We start from the raw sequence: 24,235 nt of genomic DNA, 5'->3' as shown, positions 1-24,235 counted from the left end.
CTGTCTGTGATCTGAAGCTGAAGCGCAGTTGGGTCATGCCTCAAGACAATGTTCCAAAACACACAACAACAAAAAAAGGTATGTCAAAATGTATCAAGCAAGTGAAAGTTACGAAAATTGTGGGATAACAGCTAAATTAAATCCAACTTATGCCATTGCATGAAGTACACAATATAAGCACGAGCTGACAATAATTGACTATTTTTGACTGCTGTCATATTGACATTTCTATTCATTATAATGCCCTTATTGCTTTTGTGCCCAGTTTCACTATTTATCAAGGCCACTTGGTGCTTATAATGATGTTTAGGCTACTGATGTTTTCATCATTTGACTTCAGTGAGTGTAATTGGCTCCAATGAGTGTAATATTATGAGTTGAGAAATAAATATATTCTATTTTCTACTGTATATATTTCAATCGAAATGTGTTTATTCTGTTTTTGCTAGCAATATTCATGAAAACACTGTAAAGAAAATTCATTTTGATATTATTCTAATTTTGTTATATATTTTTACGGACCCCCTGCAGTACCGTCGTGGAGCCTGGTTGAATATCCCTGGTGTCGTGTAATTGTTGTTCTTGTGAGCAGCAGCTAGTAGACTGCACTGCTATGTGACCCACACACAGAGACTCTGAGTCTCTCTCTCACATACACAAACCCTCACTCTCTCTCTTTTCCCCCTCTCTTCCATCTCCATCTCAATCTCTGCCAGGTGGTTGTCAGTATCTCTGTTATTTTGTGTGCAAACACACACACACACACCTACCTCTGTTCTTCTGTTCGATAGCGAGCTGTTTCTCCAGGGTCTCCCTGAGCTCTCTTTCCCTGAACAGCTCCATCTTCAGCTCCGTCTTCTCCAGCTGCACCTGCTTCTCCTGGGCCCGCGCGTTGTCAATTGCCACCTTCAGCAGGCCCTGCACACACACATACAAACACACACACACACCAGTTAGTACAAATACACTCACAAGTGCATGCACATACACACACACACACACACACACACACACACACACACACACACACACACACACACACACACACACACACACACACACACACACAATTACAGAGCATGTAAAGGTAAAATAAACTGCTTGAATGATAGTTATGTTTTATCAGTTACAGTACGTTTTTTTGTATGTGTTATCATTGTATTTCCTCATAGTAACAATTGAGTTAATTGTAAAAAATGTGTCAAGTGTGCGAGATGGAGTGATTGAGGTTTGTCTGGTTTGGAGCACAGCTCATCACCTGGCCAATACCATTACTACAGTGAAGCATGGTGGTGGCAGCATCATACTGTGGGGGGGGGGGGGGTTCAGCGGAAGGGACTGGGAGACTAGTCAGGATCGAGGGAAAGATGAATGGAGCAAAGTACAGAGAGATCCTTGATGAAAACCTTCCAACAGGACAACGACCCTAGGCAGACAGCCAAGACAATGCAGCAATGGCTTCGGGACAAGTTTCTGAATGTCCTTGATTGGCCCGGCCAGAGCCCGGACTTGAACCCGATCAAACTTTCTGGAGAGACCTGAAAATTGCTGTGCAGCGACGCTCCCCATCCAATCTGACAGAGCTTGAGAAGATCTGCAGAGAAGAATGGGAGAAACTCCCCTAATACAGCTGTGCCAAGATTGTAGCGTCATACCCAAGAACACTCAAGGCTGTAATCACTGTCAAGGTGCTTTAACAAAGTACTGAGTAAAGGGTCTGAATACCGAGCACGCCCCCATTCTCATTGACGGGCTGTAGTGGAGCAAGTTGAGAGCTTCAAGTTCTTCGGTGTCCACATCAACAACAAACTAGAATGGTCCAAACAGACCAAGACAGTTGTGAAGAGGGCACGACAAAGCCTATTCCCCCTGTAGAAAAGGTTCTACAGCTGCAACATCGAGAGCATCCTGACTGGTTGCATCGCTGCCTGGTACGGCAATTGCTCAGCCTCTGACCGCAAGGCACTACAGAGGGTAGTGCGTATGGCCCAGTACATCACTGGGGCTAAGCTACCTGCCACCCAGGACCTCTACACTAGGCGGTGTCAGAGGAAGGCCCTAAAAATTGTCAAAGACCCCCGCCACCCCAGTCATAGACTGTTCTCTCTACTACCGCATGGAAAATGGTAGCAGAGTGCCAAGTCTAGGACAAAAAGGCTTCTCAACAGTTTTTACCCCCAAGCCATAAGACTCCTGAACAGGTAATCAAATGACTACCCGGACTATTTGCATTGTGTGCCGCCCCCAACCCCTCTTTTTAAGCTGCTGCTACACTCTGTTTATCATATATGCATAGTCACTTTAACTATACATTCATGTACATACTACCTCAATTGGTTATTGTGTGTAGATTTATGAGGGAAAAAACTATTTAATACATTTTAGAATAAGGCTGTAACAAAATGTGGAAAAGGTCAAGGGTCTGAATACTTTCTGAATGCATTGTATAATCCTTTTTGACCTCAATAAGGACCTATGGCTATTGCCCTAGGTCTAGGTCTGGGATTTCCGAGACTATTTCCGAGACTAACTATCTATGAATGATACCAACTGAGATACAAAAATCTCTCTCAGGCTTTTACAGCCATGCTACTACTACTGTTCGAATACTTATTATTATAGTCTCCATTCTGTGCAGTGTCTGTTTCCACAACAATTACTCTCCATCTACATGTAATTACACCAAATGCAGTGGGCTATAGTTTACTAATTGTTGGTTCCCATGACCCCAATTTAGACATAGCTGCTTTATCTCAATTGTCTGCTCGGTTCCATTTTGTTGATTTGTATATAAATATTAAATGCCGAGATCATTATCAGAGATGACTTACTTTAGTGTTGGAGTTGTGTATGTATGTGTGTTGTTTTCTAATTAATGCACAGACCAAAGGAGGAGGACTCTGATGTCTGTGGTATCGGAGTATCAGAGCAGCGAGCAAGGGAGTGCTGTATCCACATCATTACACTCTAATACACACTGAACAAAATTATAAACGCAAAAAAAAAAAGGTAAAAGTTAAAGTTCATCGAAACATGTCAAATGATGTTTATAATTAATCCTCAGGTTGTCAATTGTCTAAATAATCGATAATATTTCATCCAGACAAAAACATTTTCAATAGAAAGAAAAAAGAACAAAGAACACAGTCACGCCAATACTGCATGATTCCATAGACAACTTACCAAAAGTCTTATTCAAAGGTGAATATTTATAATGTTATTTCTGGCTTTTGTTGACTGCACAATATGGCGGATATCTTTGTGGCTTGTTTGGGCTCTGAGCGCTGTACTCAGATTTCCATAAAGCTTTTTTGAAATCTGACACAGCGGTTGCATTAAGGAGAAGTGTATCTAAAGTTCCATGTATAACACTTGTATTTTCATCAACATTTATGATGAGTATTTCTGTAAATTGATGTGACTTTCTGCAAAATCATCGGATGTTTTTGGAACTACTGAACATAACACGCAAATGAACACTGAGATGTTTTTATATAAATATGAACTTTATCGAACTAAACATACATGTATTGTGTAACATGAAGTCATATTAGTGTCATCTGACGAAGATCTTCAAAGGTTAGTGATTCATTTTATCTCTATTTCTGATTTTTGTGACTCTTCTCTTTGGCTGGAAAAATGGCTGCGTTTTTCTGTGACTTGGCTCTGACCTAACATAATTGTTTGTGGTGCTTTCGCCGTAAAGCCTATTTGAAATCGGACACTGTGGTGGGATTAACAAGAAGATTATGTTTAAAATGGTGTGAAATACGTGTATGTTTGAGGAATTTTAATTATCGGATTTCTGTTGTTTTGAATTTGGCGCCCTGCACTGTCACTGGCTGTTGTCATTTCAATCCTGTTAGCAGGATCCCAGCCCTAAGAAGTTATACTCACAGACATTATTGTAACAGTTTTAGAAACTTCAGAGTGTTTTCTATCCAAATCTACCACTTACATGCATACGCTTCTGGGCCTAAGTAACCGGCAGTTTACTTTGGACACGTTTGTCATCCAAACTTCAAAATACTGCCCCCTAGCCCAAAGAAGTTAAAATAAGGTAGGGGCGTGGATAAGAAAACCAGTCAGTTTCTGGTGTGACCACCATTTGTCTCATGCAGCACGACACATCTCCTTCGCATAGATTTGATCAGGCTGTTGATTGTGGCCAGTGGAATATTGTCCCACTCCTATTCAATGCCTGGATATTGGTGGGAACTGGAACACACTGTCAATCCAGAGCATCCCAAACAGGCTCAATGGGTGACATGTCTGGTGAGTATGGAGGCCATGGATGAACTGGGATATTTTCAGCAGAATGACACGACAATGGGCCTCAGGATCTCGTCATGGTATCTCTGTGCATTCAAATAGCCATTGATGGAATGCAATTGTGTTTGTTGTCCTTAGCTTGTGCCTGCCAATACCATAACCTCACCACCACCATGGGGCACTCTGTTGACATCAGCAAACGCGATGCCATACCATCTGCCCGGTACAGTTGAAATTGGGATTCATCCGTGAAGAGTGACCATCGAGTGACCATCGAAGTCATTGAAGTCAGTTACGACGTTGAACTGCAGTCAGGTCAAGACCCTGGTGAGGACGACGAGCACGCAGATTAGCTTCCCCGAGACGGTTTCTGACAGTTTGTGCAGAACTTTTTCTGTTGTACACAGTTTCATCAGCTGTCCGGGGGCTGGTCTCATACAGTCTCGCAGGTGAAGAAGCTGGATGTGGAGGTCCTGGGCTGGTGTGGTTACACGTGGTCTGCGGTTGTGAGGCTGGTTAGACGTACTGCCAAATTCTCTAAAACAACGTTGGAGGCGGCTTATGGTAGAGAAATTAACATTACATTCTCTGGTAACAGCTCTGGTGGACATTCCTGCATTCAGAATGCCAATTGCCTGCTCCCTCAAAACTTGTGGCATTGTATTTTGTGACAAAACTGCACATTTTAGAGTGGCCTATTATTGCCCCCAGCACAAGGTGCAGCTGTGTAATGATCATGCTATTTTTGTTCAGTATTGAACGGCAAGATATTCATTTATTTGAATGCAGGTTACCTATTATTAAATTTTTTGTATAAAACATTACATTTTTTTATATAACCTTTTTTCTCCCCAATTTCATGATCTCCAATTGGTAGTTACAGTCTTGTCTCATCGCTGCAACTCCCGTACGGACTCGGGAGAGGCGAAAGTCGAGAGCCATTCGTCCTCCGAAACACAACCCAGCCAAGCCGCACTGCTCCTTGACACAATGCCCACTTAACCTGGAAGCCAGCCGCACCAAGGTGTTGGAGGAAATAACATACAACTGGCGACCGTGTCAGCGTGCATTGCACCTGGCCTGCAACAGTAGTCGCTAGTGCGCGATGGGACAAGAGCATTCCAGACGACGCTGGTCCAATTATGCGCCGCCCCATGGGTCTCCCGGTCGCAGCCGGCTGCGACAGAGCCTGGACTCGAAACAGGATCTCTAGTGGCACAGCTAGCACTGCGATGCAGTGCCTTAGACCACTGCTCCACTCGGGAGGCCTCACAGTGAATACGATTATATGGAACTCGATGCCCTGATCCTAGATCAGTACTCCCATACTGAGATGCTTCGTGAATACAGACCCTGGTCTTTACAATTGCAGCCTAAATGGTACTTAAGATAAAAGGCATATACTAACCAAAGTTTTCTTTACTCTATTGCTATTTGTAAGATCTACCTGTGTATTAGCTAGGATATTCTATTCTATTTCTAAGGTCTACTTGTATAGTATTGCTAAGGCCTACCAGTATAGCATTGCTAAGGCATACCTGTAGAGTATTACTAAGACATACTTGTATCGTATTGCTAAGGCCTACCAGTATAGTATTGCTAAGGCCTACCTGTATAGCATTGCTAAGACATACCTGCAGAGTATTACTAAGACATACTTGTATAGTATTGCTAAGATCTACCTGTAAACTATTGCTAAGGCCTACCTGTATAGTATTGCTAAGGCCTTCCTGTATAGAGAAGAAAAAGCCTGGAAGGAGGAGAGATGACTAGAAACAATTTGGTTGACCATTTTATGTGTGGATTAATTGTCGAGTAGAGGACCTTGTGCATTTCAAGTAAAATAACAACTCAATGTTTATATCCCTGGACAAATTAGCTAGCAACAGCAAGCTAACTAGCTAAATTGCCATAAATATTTAAAGCTTTTCAACCTGTCCCCAAATTAATATAATTGGTTCAGAGTTTGTTTAGATATTTGAACCTGCGTGTCGTGATCGCGTTTGGTGTGGGGGGGACAAAATATATTTATGCACGATGGCGTGTTTGGGTTCCGTGTCATAAGAGACGGTAGCAGCAATATTATGTACAAAATGAGTGAAAAACAATGCGAAAAATAAACAAAATAGCAGTTGGTTAGGAGCCAGTAAAACAGCAGCCGGTGGTCCGGTGCCACTTTGAAGAATATAAAATATATTTTTATTTGTTTAACACTTTTTTGGTTACTACATAATTCCATGTGTGTTATTTCATCATTTTCATGTCTTCACTATTATTCTACAAAGTAAGAAAATAGTAAAAATAAAGAAAAATCCTAAAATGAGTAGCTCTGTCCAAACTTGTGACTGGTACTGTAAGTGTATGTTAGTGAGGAGCACCTCGATTGGTCAGACCTACTGTACCTGTATGTTAGTGAGGAGCACCTCGATTGGTCAGACATACTGTACCTGTATGTTAGTGAGGAGATTCTCAATAGATGACAGGCCGTCTGGGAACAGGAATGGCGAAGGGAAGCCAGGTGGTAGACCTTGTCCAGCCAGTGACAGCCTCTCGTAGCTGTCTCTCGCCGTCGGGGTGCACATTGGATTGTCATCTGGAATACAGAACAAGTAAGGACATGATTCTTTACTGACAGCTTTGAAATAAAACACAGTACCTTACAATAGTGGTTTATATACTTTTTTTCAGCTGTGATACATTTTTATTCATATATTTAAGTATCCTACTGTGCATCCAAACAGTAGCTTGACTCTTATTGGTTGACAACAGTAAATCAGTCAATCAGTGCTCTCAGGTCCACTCTGATAGAAAATCCAGTCCAGGGCTAAATCTGAAAAGCATTTCTTGAAAAAGCAGTGCCTCCTTCTCAAATCACCTTGGATGAGAGGATTCAAGGTTTCTTCTCATCCAATGTTTTTCGAGAATGAGATCACAAGAACTCACAAAAAGACTATTGAGATTCAATCCAGTCTGCATTGTCTACTCTACATTGTCTCTCAGGGTCTAACCAAAGGGTTAACCTTCATCCATCCAGGACACAAATTCAGCTTTTCCCATTGAAGGGAGTAAATCATGTGGATTCCCAAATAAGAAGAAGCAGGCCTACAGAACTCCATTACCTCGGCTGGATCAGCTTCCTTTGTGTACGCACGCACGGGTGCCTGTCAAACTTATAGGATGACATCATCCACCATTCATCACCAACAGAGGGCCAGGCAGGGCCCTGCCATCTGCTGTACACACTATCCATAACACACCAGGGAGAGAGAGAGCGAGAGAGAGTGGTGTGTGTATGCGTGTGTATGTGCAAAATATCTATCTGCGTCATCATTGATATGTTTCTATATGTTTGCTTTGGTAATGTATGTGTTCAACACATCCATGACAATAAAGACTTCTGAATTTAATTAAATTAAATTGAGAGAGAGCACTAGATAAAGAAAGAGAGAGAGAGATATTACACTCTGTCAGGAAGAGGTACCACTTTGCCAATAAAAACTTCTGAATTTAATTAAATTGAATTGAGAGAGAGATAGCTAGATAAAGAAAGAGAGAGCGAGAGAGAGACATTACACTCTGTCAGGAAGAGGTTCCACTTTATGTTTATGTCTGAAGAGCCTTAATAATAAGTCAACCACTTATACCACACACATGCACGCAAACACGCAGCTTTATTTTTGTAAAATGTCAGGACTTTTTGGGTAGTGAAAATGTTTGACCATTACAAATCCTTTTTTCCCTAACCCTACCCCTAACCTAACCGTAACCCCCAAAATCCCAACCGTAACCCTAACCTCAACCCCAAAACCCTGAACCTAATCCTTAAAATAGCAATTGAAAAAATTGAGGACATGAAGTTATTTGGTTTCCTACCTTTTCAGAACATTCAGGTGAATTGTTAGGACATTAGGGTCCTGATAAGGTAGGAAAACAAGAACACACACACGCCTCAAAATGATATATTAAATGTGCCATCAGTTGTCCCTCTTTTCTCCATTTTGATCAAATCCACTCTATTTCCTCTAATGCTGCACCCTGACTGTGCTCTGTGCAGGTCCCCTCTCTCCCCTCTCATCCACTATTCATACATGTTTACGTGGCAGAGTGAATGCTGCACAAAAACAGACAAGCTCCCTCCTCACAGTCCCTCTCTCTCCTCTCTCTTTCCCTCCTCACGGTCTCTCTCTCCTCCCATCAATATTCACTAACGCCAGCCAAGTGGAACAGCTGGTTGGTCATTAATTAGTTTAAAGTATTTATTTCACCCATCCTCTGAGCAGATTGAACAAAAACATTGGAGATTATTTAGAGCATCTGCAAATGGGCTCACCAGCAGGCAGTGGAGTGTTAGAGTGCTCGGATCCACAGTTAATAGAGTTTGTAATTTGGAAGAAAAGAATCTGTATACATTTTTGGGGAGAGGGAAAAAGAGAGTGGAATATGCACTGTTGGTCCGTGGTGAGCGGCAACAACCTCTCTGCTCTGTTTTCCTCCTCTTGTTTTATATTTTCCCTCCTGTTGAATGGATGCCTAATGGATTCAAATCAGTTTATCATTTGACTTCATTAAAAAATAATGAACTGCCTACTTTTAAGAAGTCACTTCTGTGGTAATTTGCTGTTGTTCATGTTTTTGCTGCTTTATTGTGGGATGACTGAGCATATGAGAGAATGGCATCCTCTATCAAGAGCTCCAGTAAAAAACTCATTTGACTGAGCATATGAGAGAATGGCATCCTCTAACAAGAGCTCCAGCGAAAAACTCATTTGACTGAGCATATGAGAGAATGGCATCCTCTATCAAGAGCTCCAGTAAAAAACTCATTTGACTGAGCATATGAGAGAATGGCATCCTCTAACAAGAGCTCCAGCGAAAAACTCATTTGACTGAGCATATGAGAGAATGGCATCCTCTAACAAGAGCTCCAGCGAAAAACTCATTTGACTGAGCATATGAGAGAATGGCATCCTCTCTAACAAGAGCTCCAGTGAAAAACTAATTTGACTGAGCATATGAGCATATTTTTTTTACTGTTACACTGAAATGAAACTACGATATAATTTAAAATACTTGGCACATGATTGGAATGGCGCCTTAAAGCGGCTGACAACACTATCAACATAACCACCGAACTCCAACGACCTCTGATGTTGTTCATATACATATACAACATCTACCATTTGCATTCATTACATTATACTTTATATAGCCCCCTCTCTGATCACTACTGCAAATATCTCTGTCCAATAAAATCAGCATAACTCCTACCAACGCTAGTAGACTTCAACATAGTGCCCTCCAAGCTCATCACTAAGCTCAGGGCCATGGGTCTGAACCCCTCCCTGGGTAACTGGTTCCTGGACTTCCTGATGGGCCCGACCACGGGTGGTGAAGGTAGGCAACAACACCTCCTCCACACGGATGTTCAACACGGGGGCTCCATAGGGAGAGGGTGGAGAGGGTCAAAAGCTTAAAGTTCCTCGGCATCCACAACACTGACAACCTGAAATGGTCCCTTCACACAGACAGCATCGTGAAGAAGGTGCATCAGCACCTCTTCAACCTCAGGAGGCTGAAGAAATTCAGCTTGGCCCCTAAGACCCTCAAGAACTACAGATGCACCATTGAGAGCATCCTGTCGGGCTGTATCACCTGATGCCTGCTACCAGATGCCTGCTACGGCAACTGCACCGCCTATAACCGCAGGGCTCTCCAGAGGGTGGTGTGGTCAGCCCAACGCATCACTGGGGTCACACTGCCTGCCCTCCAGGACATCAACAGCACCTGGTGTCACATAAAGGCCAAGGAGATCATCAAGGATCTCAGCTACACGAGCCACGGCCTGTTTACCCCACTACAATTTAAAAGATGGAGACTGTACAGGTGCACCAAAGCTGGGATCCAGAGACTGAGAAACAGCTTCTATCTCCAGGCCATCAGACTGTTAAACAGTCACCACTAGCCTTAGTCACAGTTCTCGCTGGCTACCAGCCAGTACTCTACCATGAACCTTAGAGATGTATGTACATACTACATAGAGTAAATGAACACTGGTCACTTTAAAAATGTTTACATACTGTATTCTAGTCATGGCTCATCCTATAGAACTACTGCTGTACATATCTTTTCTATTCATATACTGTTCATACTGTCTTTACACACCATTATACACAGCATATACAATACCAGTCAAAAGTTTGGACACACCTACTCATTCAAGGGTTTTATTTATTTTGACTATTTTCTACATAATAGTGTAGATTAATAGTGAAGACATGAAAACTATGAAATAACATATTCTACATTGTAGATTAATAGTGAAGACATCCAAACTATGAAACAACACATTATACATTGTAGATTAATAGTGAAGACATCACAACTATGAAATAACACATATGGAATCATAAGGTAACCAAAAAAAGTGTTAAAATGTTTTATTATATTTCTTCAGAGTAGATTCTTCAAAGTAGCCACCATTTTGCCTTGATGACAGCTTTGCACAATCTTGGCACAATCTTGTTTAAAACTTTTTTGGTTACTACATTATTTATTTCATAGTTTTGATGTCTTTGCTATTGATCTACAATGTAGAAAATAGTCAAAATAAAGAAAAAATCCTGGAATGAGTAGGTGTGCCCAAACTTATATATATATATATATATATATATACTACCGTTGAAAAGTATGAGGTCACTTAGAAATGTCCTTGTTTCTGAAAAAATAGCACATTTTTTAGAAGGCCAGCATCCCGGAGTCGCCTCTTCACTGCTGACTTTGAGACTGGTGTTTTGCAGATACTATTTAATGAAGCTGCCAGTTGAGGACTTGTGAGGCATCTGTTTTTCTAGACACTCTAATGCACTTGTCAACTTGCTCAGTTGTGCATGTGCACCGGTGCCTCCAACTCCTCTTTCTATTCTGGTTAGAGCCAGTTTGCGCTGTTCTGTGAAGGGAGTAGTACAGTGTTCTACGAGATCTTCAGTTTCTTGCCAATTTCTCACATGGAATAGCCTTCATTTCTCAGAACAAGAATAGACTGACGAGTTTCAGAAGAAAGGCTTTGTTTCTGACCATTTAGAGCCTGAAATCGAACCCACAAATGTTGATGCTCCAAATACTCAACTAGTCTAAAGGCCAGTTTTATTGCATCTTTAATCAACAAAACCGTTTTAAAATCATAAACTTGGATTAGCTAACACAACTTGCCATTGGAACACAGGAGTGATGGTTGCTGATAATGGGCCTCTGTACGCCTTTGTAGATATTCCATAAAAAAATCAGCCGTTTCCAGCTACAATAGTCATCTACAACATTAACAATGTCTACACTGTATTTCTGATAAATTTGATGTTATTTTTATTGACAAAAAAATATGCTTTTCTTTCAAAAACAAGGACATTGCTAAGTGACCCCAAATTTTTTGAACGGTCGTGTATATACATATATATATTCTGACCTCTGCTATTGCTTGTTCTGAAATGTCTTAATTTATTTATTGTGTGTATTCTTTTATCTATTATTTATTGCTAGGTATTACTGCACTGTTGGAGCTAGAAACACAAACATTTAGCTGCACCTGCGATAACATTTATTCGATAGAAGGCCTGTTGTTGTAGCTTTGTAATTGATTTGTACTGTATACACTTTGTCCCTTATTTAGTGTTGGCATTCATCATAAATCATTGCTTTAACAAACTCTGGCTTTGCACTCAGCAGGTCTCCCCTTCTGCAACACGCCAGCAGATTACAGAGAATATTTGATCACTTTGTTGCAGAGGAAACATCCTGTCACGCGGCACGGGAAAAGCAAACAGCTTTGTGTTTTGTTCCAGATAGACTCACAACTACAGAGCTGAACTGCACCGCTTGTCAGAGTACATGTAATTTTCAACAAAAGAGGTGTGTGCGCAAATACAGGCAGGTTGACAAGAGCACATGGAAGCAAACAGTTAATTCAATCAATATTCAGTAATCACTGTTTGTTCAACTCCGTGTTTATTGCAGTGAAACTCCAGATGAGTTTTTTCTTCTTCAGGCTTTCACCAGGTCTGTCCTCAACTCCCTTCTCTTCATCTGCTCTCCTCTTCTCTCCTCCTACATTCTTCTCCTCTTATCTTCTCCTTCCTTCCCTCTCCCCTACCACCCCTCTCCTCTATTCTCCTCTCCTCTGGCATGTGTTTGCATGTTTATTCCTCACCGTCGCTCCGGCATCATTGACTTCCACTTAATTACAGCGACAGACGCTGGAGTGATGCTGGAATGGAGTGTTTTCAGGTGATACGTCTCCTCCAGCGAGCACTGCCAGCAGCAGCTGTGACAGCCTCTTGTGCTATACGCACTGTAGGCTACTCTCTATGGTAAAAGTGTGGTAAAGGGCCTCCGCTGTGAAATACAACCCCCCCCCCCCCTCTCGCGTGTCTGCCATGTCACAAATAACATTTCATGCCACAACTGTTTTGGCTGGATAATAAGAGCCACAAATGAAAAATGGGGATGTAGTAGGCCTAAATACAATGGCGAATGAAATACCATCCCTCTCTTCCTCTTCTCCTCCCTCCAGCCCTCAATAGCAGTTTGGAGTCCTTGACAGTGGGATAGCAATGATGAATCACCTATACAGTTAATTTTCTCACTCCACAATGTGCTGTGGTGCCTCTAAAACAGGAGGCCATGGAATTTATTTGACAAACTACGGATGTAAAAAAAAAAAAAAAAAAAGATCACTCAGAGGAATCTGGGCTTATCTCCAATTGACATGTTATTAGATTTGTGTTGTGCGAGGAGCGGCACTCGGACCTAGCTATGCTGAGGAGGGAGAAGAAGACGGTCTGCATGATAATGGGAGATAAAACATGTCTCAAATCCACTTGAAAGCCTTTGAAATGTCTGATGGAGAGTCGCAGAGAAGGGAAAGCGAGAGGAGGATGCAACTAAATACTGCCTCGGATTTAAATATGACAGACATGCATAGGCTATCTGCGGTAAATCAACAGGAAACCTTGGGAAATTGAGCCACAATCTCTGGATAAATAGCTGTAATTGACCTTGGGAGTTTGAAAATGTGCCATATGTTTTCTGGTTCCTGTGTTTGAATCCGGAGCTCCCTCGGGAGCTTTCAGCTGAGGGAGGGAATGAGAAGAGGAGAAAATGACACATGAAGAGAGGGAGGGGGAGAGAGAGAGAGAGAGAGAGAGAGAGATGGAAGTATAAGATACTGTAGATAAAAGGATAGATTAGGGTAATGTAAAAAGATATAGTGAGAAGCCAATAGAGAGAAAGAGGCAGGAGGAGGGAGCGAGTGGGAGAGAAAGAACAACCCGACTGGGCAAAAACTGGTTGAATTAACATTGTTTGCACGTCATTTCAACAAAATAATTGAATATGATGACGTTTAATCAATGTGGAAAACTAATTGGATTTGCAAAGAGTAATCAACGTAAGCTAATATTGTATTTTCTTCACTTTTAACTGAAATCCAATGACATGGTGAAATGTTCTGTTGATTTCACATTGAATTCACGTTTAGTTGACAACTCAACCAAATGTAAATCAAAACTAGATGTTGAACTGACATCTGTGCCCAGTGGGAAGATAGCGAGAGAGAGATAAAGAGAGACCGACCCAGGCAAGAGAAGAGCAGGAGACAGAGACAGAAGGCGAGAGCGCAAGAGAGAGAGAAAATCGAGATAGAGAAAAATGCAGCCTCTCTCTGCAGGCTGTGCATTTAGCCGGGGCCAGGGAAGTCAGTGTGATCTATTGACAGGTGAAGCCTGTGTCCTTGCAAGCGGTGTGTTCCTCCCAAAAAGATAACGGAGTGCTAAAACCTGGAGGTTGTCAGTGGGGCAGACACAAAGCCGGACGGCGTGCTTTCAGCCAGGCACAATTACATTTTATTTGACCTGCCAGTAGAATGGTTGAGGAGGGAGGAAGTTGTCCTCCTTCAAATGGAGTGGCTGTGACCTCTTAGGTTGCTAATAGAAGACGATGCGACTGTAGCGGTAGTTATAATGTTTTTAAACTTCACCTTGTCAAATAAACCCTATGGACCGTTAGCTGTACAATGCATCTTGCTTCAAACGAGAAAGTAGCATTTGAAATAAGCAACATGGTTGCATTGTATGTCAAAATAGTGATATTTAACTGTTGTATACTGAACAAAAATATAAAAGCAACATGTAAAGTGTCTACTGTTTTATATTCCATTGTTCTATACCCACAAAATGCATTTTTCTCATAATGTTGTGCACAAATTTTTATATCCCTCTTAGTGAACATTTCTCCTTTGCCAAGATAGTCAATCCACCTGACAGGTGTGGCATATAAAGAGACGCTGATTACACACATGATCATTACACAAGTGCACCTTGTGCTGGTGACAATAAAAGGCCATTCTAAAATGTGCAGGTTTGTCACGATGCCACAGATGTCTCAAATATTGAGGGCGGGTGCAATTGGCATGCTGACTGCATGAATGTCTACCAGAGCTGTTGCCAGATAATTGAATGTTCATTTCTCTATCATAAGCCACCTCCAACGTTGTTTTAGAGAATTTGGCAGTATGTCCAACCGGCCTCACAACCACAGACCACATGTAAATACGTTCTGTCAGCCAGTCAGCCAGGGGCCGCCAGTCAGCCAGGGGCCGCCAGTTCCGCCAGTCAGCCAGGGGCCGCCAGTGCCGCCAGTGCCGCCAGGGGCCGCCAGTGCCGCCAGTCAGCCAGGGGCCGCCAGTGCCCCTCAGCCCAGAGGCGCCAGTGCCCCTCTGCCCAGAGGCGCCAGTAGAGGCGCCAGTGCCCCTCTGCCCAGAGGCGCCAGTGCCCCTCTGCCCAGAGGCGCCAGAGCCCCTCAGCCCAGAGGCGCCAGAGCCCCTCAGCCCAGAGGCGCCAGAGCCCCTCAGCCCAGAGGCGCCAGAGCCCCTCAGCCAAGAGCCCCCGCCCCTCAGTCCAGAGCCTCCGCCCCTCTGTCCAGAGCCTCCGCCCCTCTGTCCAGAGCTTCCGCCCCTCTGTCCAGAGCTTCCGCCCCTCTGTCCCGAGCTGCCCCTCAGTCCAGTGGGGTCATTTAGAGGGGTCGCCGTGGTTAGGAGGCCACGGAAGCAGACAATAAGGCGGACTAAGACGATGGTGAAGTGAGGTCCGTGTCCCACGCCAGAGCCGCCACCGCGGACAGACGCCCACCCAGACCCTCCCCTATAGGTTAAGGTTTTGCGGCCGGAGTCCGCACCTTTGGGGGGGGGGGGTACTGTCACGTTCTGACCTTTATTTCCTTTGTTTTGTCATTATGTGAGTTGGGGTGGGCAGTCTATGTTTGTTTTTCTATGATTTGGGTATTTCTATGTTTCGGGCCTAGTATGGTTCTCAATCAGAGGCAGGTGTCATTAGTTGTCTCTGATTGAGAATCATACTTAGGTAGCCTGGGTTTCACTGTGTGTTTGTGGGTGATTGTTACTTTCTCTGTGTTTGCACCAGATAGGGCTGTTTTGGTTTTTCACATTTCTTGTTTTGTTAGTCTATTCATGTATAGTTTCTTATTTAAAGAACCATGAATAATAACCACGCTGCGTTTTGGTCCGCCTCTCCTTCGACTCAAGAAAACCGTTACACGTTCAGATAATGTTTGTTTCAGGGTGTACAAAACATTCATCTGATGTTGAAAGAATGTTGACAGAACAGCCTTTCAGAGTTCTTTAAAGGTTCCCAAAACATGTTGTGGGACCATAGTGGGTAAATTACAAGAGATATGTTCCCAAAACACAAACTATGCTCAGTTGTGATGAAATTCATTGTTATGGCGAGTGAATGAGGACCCAAAAGCGAACTAACTTAAACAGAGCTTCTTTAATAACCAAACATAGGTAGGCTCAGATAGACCGGCAGATTCCGACAGGACAGGACAAGGTTACAGCAAACATGACGATAGTCTGGCTCAGGCATGAAACACAACAAACAAGAATCCGACAAGGACAGGAACAGAAACAGAGAGAGATATAGGGACCTAATCAGAGGGAAAAAGGGAACAGGTGGGAAATGGGGTGAATGGGTAGTTAGAGGAGACAAGGAACAGCTGGGGGAAAGCGGGGGAGAAAAGGTAACCTAACAACGACCAGCAGAGGGAGACAGGGTGAAGGGAAAGGACAGAGACAAGACACAACATGACAGTACATGACAGTACCCCCCCACTCACCGAGCGCCTCCTGGCGCACTCGAGGAGGAAACCTGGCGGCAACGGAGGAAATCCTCGATCAGCGCACGGTCCAGCACGTCCCGAGAGGGAACCCAACTCCTCTCCTCAGGACCGTACCCCTCCCAATCTACGAGGTACTGGTGACCACGGCCCCGAGGACGCATGTCCAAAATTCTACGGACCCTGTAGATGGGTGCGCCCTCGACAAGGATGGGGGGGGGGGGGGGAAGACGAGCGGGGGCGCGAAGGACGGGCTTGATGCAGGAGACATGGAAGACCGGGTGGACGCGACGAAGGTATCGCGGAAGAAGAAGTCGAACTGCGACAGGATTAATGACCCGAGAAATACGGAACGGACCAATGAACCGCGGGGTCAACTTGCGAGAAGCCGTCTTAAGGGGAAGGTTCTGAGTGGAGAGCCAAACTCTCTGACCGCGACAATATCTAGGACTCTTAGTTCTACGCTTATTAGCAGCCCTCACAGTCTGCGTCCTATAACGGCAAAGTGCAGACCTGACCCTCTTCCAGGTGCGCTCGCAACGTTGGACAAAAGCCTGAGCGGAGGGGACGCTGGACTCGGCGAACTGAGATGAGAACAGCGGAGGCTGGTACCCGAGGCTACTCTGAAAAGGAGATAGCCCGGTCGCAGACGAAGGAAGCGAGTTGTGGGCGTATTCTGCCCAGGGGAGCTGTTCTGACCAAGACGCAGGGTTACGAAAAGAAAGACTGCGTAAGATGCGACCAATAGTCTGATTGGCCCGTTCTGCTTGACCGTTAGACTGGGGGTGAAAGCCGGAAGAGAGACTGACGGAAGCCCCAATCAAACGGCAAAACTCCCTCCAAAATTGAGACGTGAATTGCGGACCTCTGTCCGAAACGACGTCTGACGGAAGGCCATGAATTCTGAAAACATTCTCGATGATGATTTGTGCCGTCTCTTTAGCAGAAGGAAGCTTAGCAAGGGGAATGAAATGAGCCGCCTTAGAGAACCTATCGACAACCGTAAGAATAACAGTCTTCCCCGCTGACGAAGGCAGTCCGGTGACAAAATCTAAGGCGATGTGAGACCACGGTCGAGAGGGAATAGGAAGCGGCCTGAGACGGCCGGCAGGAGGAGAGTTACCGGACTTAGTCTGCGCGCAGACCGAACAAGCAGCCACGAAACGACGCGTGTCATGCTCCCGGGTGGGCCACCAAAAACGCTGGCGAATGGAAGCAAGCGTACCCCGAACGCCAGGGTGGCCGGCTAACTTGGCAGAGTGAGCCCACTGAAGAACGGCCAGACGAGTAGGATTGGGAACGAAAAGAAGGTTCCTAGGACAAGCGCGCGGCGACGGAGTGTGAGTGAGCGCTTGTTTTACCTGCCTCTCAATTCCCCAGACAGTCAACCCGACAACACGCCCCTCAGGGAGAATCCCCTCGGGGTCAGTGGAGGCTACTGAAGAACTGAAGAGACGAGACAAAGCATCAGGCTTGGTGTTCTTAGAGCCCGGACGATAAGAAATCACGAACTCGAAACGAGCGAAAAACAGCGCCCAACGCGCCTGACGCGCATTAAGTCGTTTGGCAGAACGGATGTACTCAAGGTTCCTATGGTCAGTCCAAACGACAAAAGGAACGGTCGCCCCCTCCAACCACTGTCGCCATTCGCCTAGGGCTAACCGGATGGCGAGCAGTTCGCGGTTACCCACATCATAGTTACGTTCCGACGGCGACAGGCGATGAGAAAAATACGCGCATGGGTGGACCTTGTCGTCAGAGAGGGAGCGCTGAGAAAGGATGGCTCCCACGCCCACCTCTGACGCGTCAACCTCGACAACGAACTGTCTAGAGACGTCAGGTGTAACAAGGATAGGAGCGGATGTAAAACGATTCTTGAGGAGATCAAAAGCTCCCTGGGCGGAAACGGACCACTTAAAGCACGTCTTGACAGAAGTAAGGGCTGTGAGAGGAGCTGCCACCTGACCGAAATTACGGATGAAACGACGATAGAAGTTCGCGAAGCCGAGAAAGCGCTGCAGCTCGACGCGTGACTTAGGGACGGGCCAATCAATGACAGCTTGGACCTTAGCGGGATCCATCTTAATGCCTTCAGCGGAAATAACAGAACCGAGAAATGTGACGGAGGAGGCATGAAAAGTGCACTTCTCAGCCTTCACAAAAAGACAATTCTCTAAAAGGCGCTGGAGGACACGTCGAACGTGCTGAACATGAATCTGGAGTGACGGTGAAAAAATCAGGATATCGTCAAGGTAAACGAAAACAAAGATGTTCAGCATGTCTCTCAGGACATCATTGACTAATGCCTGAAAGACAGCTGGAGCGTTAGCGAGGCCGAAAGGAAGAACCCGGTATTCAAAGTGCCCTAACGGAGTGTTAAACGCCGTCTTCCACTCGTCCCCCTCCCTGATGCGCACGAGATGGTAAGCGTTACGAAGGTCCAACTTAGTGAAAAACCTGGCTCCCTGCAGGATCTCGAAGGCTGAAGACATAAGAGGAAGCGGATAACGATTCTTCACTGTTATGTCATTCAGCCCTCGATAATCTATGCAGGGGCGCAGAGACCCGTCCTTCTTCTTGACAAAAAAAAACCCCGCTCCGGCGGGAGAGGAGGAGGGGACTATGGTACCGGCATCAAGAGCTACAGACAAATAATCTTCGAGAGCCTTACGTTCGGGAGCCGACAGAGAGTATAGTCTACCCCGGGGGGGGGTGGTTCCCGGAAGGAGATCAATACTACAATCATACGACCGGTGTGGAGGAAGAGAGGTGGCCCTGGACCGACTGAACACCGTGCGCAGATCGTGATATTCCTCCGGCACCCCTGTCAAATCACCAGGCTCCTCCTGTGAAGAAGAGACAGAGGAAACAGGAGGGATAGCAGACATTAAACATTTCACATGACAAGAGACGTTCCAGGAGAGGATAGAATTACTAGACCAATTAATGGAAGGATTATGACAAACTAGCCAGGGATGGCCCAAAACAACAGGTGTAAAAGGTGAACGAAAAATTAAAAAAGAAATGGTTTCACTATGATTACCAGAAACAGTGAGGGTTAAAGGTAGCGTCTCACGCTGAATCCTGGGGAGAGGACTACCATCCAGGGCGAACAAGGCCGTGGGCTCCTTTAACTGTCTGAGAGGAATGTCATGTTCCCGAGCCCAGGTCTCGTCCATAAAACAGCCCTCCGCCCCAGAGTCTATTAAGGCACTGCAGGAAGCTGACGAACCGGTCCAGCGTAGATGGACCGACAAGGTAGTGCAGGATCTTGAAGGAGAGACAGGAGTAGTAGCGCTCACCAGTAGCCCTCCGCTTACTGACGAGCTCTGGCCTTTTACTGGACATGAAGTGACAAAATGACCAGCGGAACCGCAATAGAGACAGAGGCGGTTGGTGATTCTCCGTTCCCTCTCCTTAGTCGAGATGCGGATACCTCCCAGCTGCATGGGCTCAGCACCCGAGCCGGCAGAGGAAGATGGTAGTGATGCGGAGAGGGAGGCGACGGAGAGCGCAAGCTCCTTTCCACGAGCTCGGTGACGAAGATCAACCCGTCGCTCAATGCGAATAGCGAGTTCAATCAAGGAATCCACGCTGGAAGGAACCTCCCGGGAGAGAATCTCATCCTTTACCTCTGCGCGGAAACCCTCCAGAAGACGAGCGAGCAAGGCCGGCTCGTTCCAGCCACTGGGGACAGCAAGAGTGCGAAACTCAATAGAGTAGTCTGTTATGGATCGATTGCCTTGACATAGGGAAGACAGGGCCCTGGAAGCCTCCTCCCCAAAAACAGATCGATCAAAAACCCGTATCATCTCCTCCTTAAAGTCCTGATACTGGTTAGTACACTCAGCCCTTGCCTCCCAGATTGCCGTGCCCCACTCACGAGCCCGTCCAATAAGGAGAGATATGACGTAGGCGACACGAGCAGTGCTCCTGGAGTAAGTGTTGGGCTGGAGAGAAAACACAATATCACACTGGGTGAGGAACGAGCGGCATTCAGTGGGCTCCCCAGAGTAACACGGCGGGTTATTGATTCTGGGCTCCGGAGATTCGAAAGCCCTGGAAGTGGCCGGTGGATCGAGGCGGAGATGGTGAACCTGTTCTGTGAGGTTGGAGACTTGGGTGGCCAGGGTCTCAACGGCATGTCGAGCAGCAGACACTTCCTGCTCGTGTCTGCCTAGCATCGCTCCCTGGATCCCGACGGCTGAGTGGAGAGGATCCGAAGTCGCTGGGTCCATTCTTGGTCGGATTCTTCTGTTATGGCGAGTGAATGAGGACCCAAAAGCGAACTAACTTAAACAGAGCTTCTTTAATAACCAAACATAGGTAGGCTCAGATAGACCGGCAGATTCCGACAGGACAGGACAAGGTTACAGCAAACATGACGATAGTCTGGCTCAGGCATGAAACACAACAAACAAGAATCCGACAAGGACAGGAACAGAAACAGAGAGAGATATAGGGACCTAATCAGAGGGAAAAAGGGAACAGGTGGGAAATGGGGTGAATGGGTAGTTAGAGGAGACAAGGAACAGCTGGGGGAAAGCGGGGGAGAAAAGGTAACCTAACAACGACCAGCAGAGGGAGACAGGGTGAAGGGAAAGGACAGAGACAAGACACAACATGACAGTACATGACATTCATACAGTGTTTAAGTTAGGTTGCACAGGACATTCCCTTAATGTAATAATGTTGACATAAATCCTAGTCGAAGTTCTTTAAAGGTTCCCAGAACATTAAATGTAGGTATGGGAGTTGTCTGGGATGTTGCAATAATATTATTGTGGTATTCACATAGGTTGCACAGAACATTCCCTCAATGTTGCACAATGTTCCCCAATTCCCAAATAAGTCCGTTTTTATGACCTCCATAGCATATTTGTTTTAGATTTAACATAATATTCCATTGATGTTTACGCAATAAACATTTTACTTTGTCTTGGAGGTCCTCAGATCATTTCAAGAACATGTACAGATTGTTATATTTAGGTTTTACTGTATTATTACCACAACATTCTCAGCACAGTTGTAGCTCCTTAAAGCATAAGAAAGCAGTTTGGAATACATCCCCATTATGTTTCTCAACAGATTTAATGGCAATTCACATTTGAAGACTGTATTGCAGGTGATATAGAGACACGTGGCACATGACTTTCATAGGACAAATAAACAGCATTTAATCAAACATAAACATATTTTTTACACTTCATATGTTGAGAATCTACACATTATTTCATTGATAGGACATGTGAACAGCATTTAATCATACAAACACAACCATATATTTTACACTTCATTTTTGTATTATTTGCATTTATTCCGGGGAAAACCCACTAAGACCATGGTCTCATTCCCAAGGGTGCCCTGATCACAACAATCAATACAACAAACACAACAGAAATCAATAGAAAACACAAACGTATGAAAAACCGTTATAGTCCTCAGCCACTAGGTCCTCAATGAACACCCTAAACTGCACAAGTGGCACCAGAACATCTAATTGTAATGAGATCCAAAAATGTATCCAGCAGTGAGGTGCATTAAAACAAAAGCGGATTGCCAAATTCGGTGGAGACCCGACGAACCTCAAGAGTTAACCAACCCTGTGACTGGTAACTCATGTCTTTATACCTCAACAACAAAGTTAGGTAGGTCGGAAGCTTCTGTACTTCCCCAAAAAGGGAATAGTGACGTGCTCCACATTAGTGGAACCTCAAGAGTTAACCAACCCTGTGACTGGTAACTCATGTCTTTATACCTCAACAACAAAGTTAGGTAGGTCGGAAGCTTCTGAACTTCCCCAAAAAGGGAATAGTGACGTGCTCCACATTAGTGGAACCTCAAGAGTTAACCAACCCTGTGACTGGGTTTGGTAACTCATGTCTTTATACCTCAACAACAAAGTTAGGTAGGTCGGAAGTCTGTGTAGAAGAGCTTTGTAAACAAAAAGGGAATAGTGAAGTGATTTACGCGACTTCAATAAACTTTAATAAAGAAGGATCAGCTTTTTGATACAGGAAGCAGTGATGAGTATTAAAACTGTCACCTGTGATGAAACGAAGGGCGTTATGGTAGACGGCATCCAAAGGTTTATGAGTAGTGGCTGCTGCATTCTGGTAAATGGTGTCACCATAGTCAAGAACTGCCAGGAAAGTTAACTGTACAAGATCTATTTCTAAAAAAGAAGCCCACTTTAAATCTTAGCTCATCAATATGTTTTTTTAAATGTTAAATCCTTTTAAATCTAAATGCCCGAAACCCAGTCGATGGGACCATTCAATTAATAAATATGTAGTCCATATGTTTTTTTTTGTGAGAATTAGAGAACAACATATACTTAGTCTTTTCCACATTAAGTAAAAGTTTTAAACCAACTAGGGCAACAAAGCCAGATTGCAGCTCTAACAACACCTGATCTACAGTTGGGGCAGTGGCATACATAACAGTATTGTCTGCATACAGATGAATATTACAAGTTTTAACAGATAAGCCTATATTATTTATAGAAATAGTAAAGAGAGGCCTCCCGAGTGGCGCAGCATCGCAGTTGCTAGCTGTGCACCTAGAGATTCTGGGTTCGAGTCCAGGCTCTGTTGCAGCCAGCAGCAACCGGGAAACCCATGGGGTGGCGCACAATTGGCCCAGCATCGTCCGGGATAGGAGAGGGTTTGGCCGGCAGGGATGTCCTTGTCCCATTGCTCACTAGTGACTCCTGTGGCGGGCTGGGTACAGCGCACACTGACACAGTCACCAGGTCTACTGTGTTTCCTCCCACATTATGGTGCGGCTGGCTTCTAGGTTAAGTGAGCATTGTGTCAAGAAGCAGCAAGGCTTGGTTGGGTTGTGTTTCGGAGGACGCACGGCTCTTGACCTTCGCCTCTCCCGAGTCCGTATGAGAGTTGCAGCGATGAGACAAGACTGTAACCACCAATTGGATTGGGGGGAAAAAATTAATATATATAAATAAATTGTCAAGAGAACAGGTCCCAATACCTACCTCTGTGGTACACCTTTCATAATGTCCAGGAAACTAGAAATCACACATTGTGTCCTGTCAGACAGATAATTCTCAAACCATGTGCAAGTCAACCTTTGAATGAAACTGTGATGGTCAACGGTGTCAAAGGCCTGGGAAAGGTCTGTAAGGCAGCACAAGGATTTGTATGATTTAAGCAATTTAACACATCTTCTAAAAGAAGCATAGCAGCTTAAACGGTTCCGGTCTAAAAACGGATTGGTGCACATTAAGAATAGAGTGGGACGTAAAAAAAGTTCTTAGCTGACAGTTGGCCAGGGATTCTAAAACTCTGGAAAGGCAAGATCATTTGGAGATTGGATGGTAGTTATCTAAGTCAGAAGGATCTCATCCTTTTTGTAGGGGAAGGACATGTGCCGCTCTCCAGATCTTAGGGATAACACCAGAAACAATTGACAAATTAAAGATATAGGTAAATGGTTCTGCAATAAGTGGGACAGAGAGCCGCAGTAAGCAGGGATTAAGTGAATCAGCCCCTATGGATTTATTAACATCAATCTTTAGCAAAGCACTTAGTACATAATACACATCAAACATAAATTAAAATAAAGTTTGTAAATCTATTAGTGCATCATTCTCTAGTGACTTATCCTTTCAAACTGAAGCAAAAATGGTCATCAAAAGCACAGCAAATTTATATTTTGTCTAGTATGGGACCAGAGGCTGTCAGAACCTGCTTTCCAGAAGTAAACTGGATTACCAACACTTTTTATACACAGTTTAAACTGGATTACCAACACTTTT

At 44.6% G+C, this 24,235-nt stretch overlaps 1 protein-coding gene across 1 annotated transcript in view; it reads right to left on the bottom strand.

The window, feature by feature from the left end:
* The window catches only part of LOC139380472 (dachshund homolog 1-like), a 310,374-nt gene that overhangs the window by 32,767 nt on the left and 253,372 nt on the right, over positions 1-24,235 (bottom strand). The window contains exons 7-8 of the mRNA XM_071123163.1: positions 6,720-6,865; positions 771-918 (exon numbers count right to left, since the gene is read on the bottom strand). Of these exons, the coding sequence (XP_070979264.1) occupies positions 771-918; positions 6,720-6,865 (294 nt within the window). The remainder of the gene's footprint in view (positions 1-770; positions 919-6,719; positions 6,866-24,235) is intronic.

This window comes from Oncorhynchus clarkii, chromosome 22 (genome assembly GCF_045791955.1).
Source record: "Oncorhynchus clarkii lewisi isolate Uvic-CL-2024 chromosome 22, UVic_Ocla_1.0, whole genome shotgun sequence".
Lineage (NCBI taxonomy): Eukaryota > Metazoa > Chordata > Actinopteri > Salmoniformes > Salmonidae > Oncorhynchus > Oncorhynchus clarkii.
This window is presented reverse-complemented; position numbering and strand designations above follow the sequence as displayed.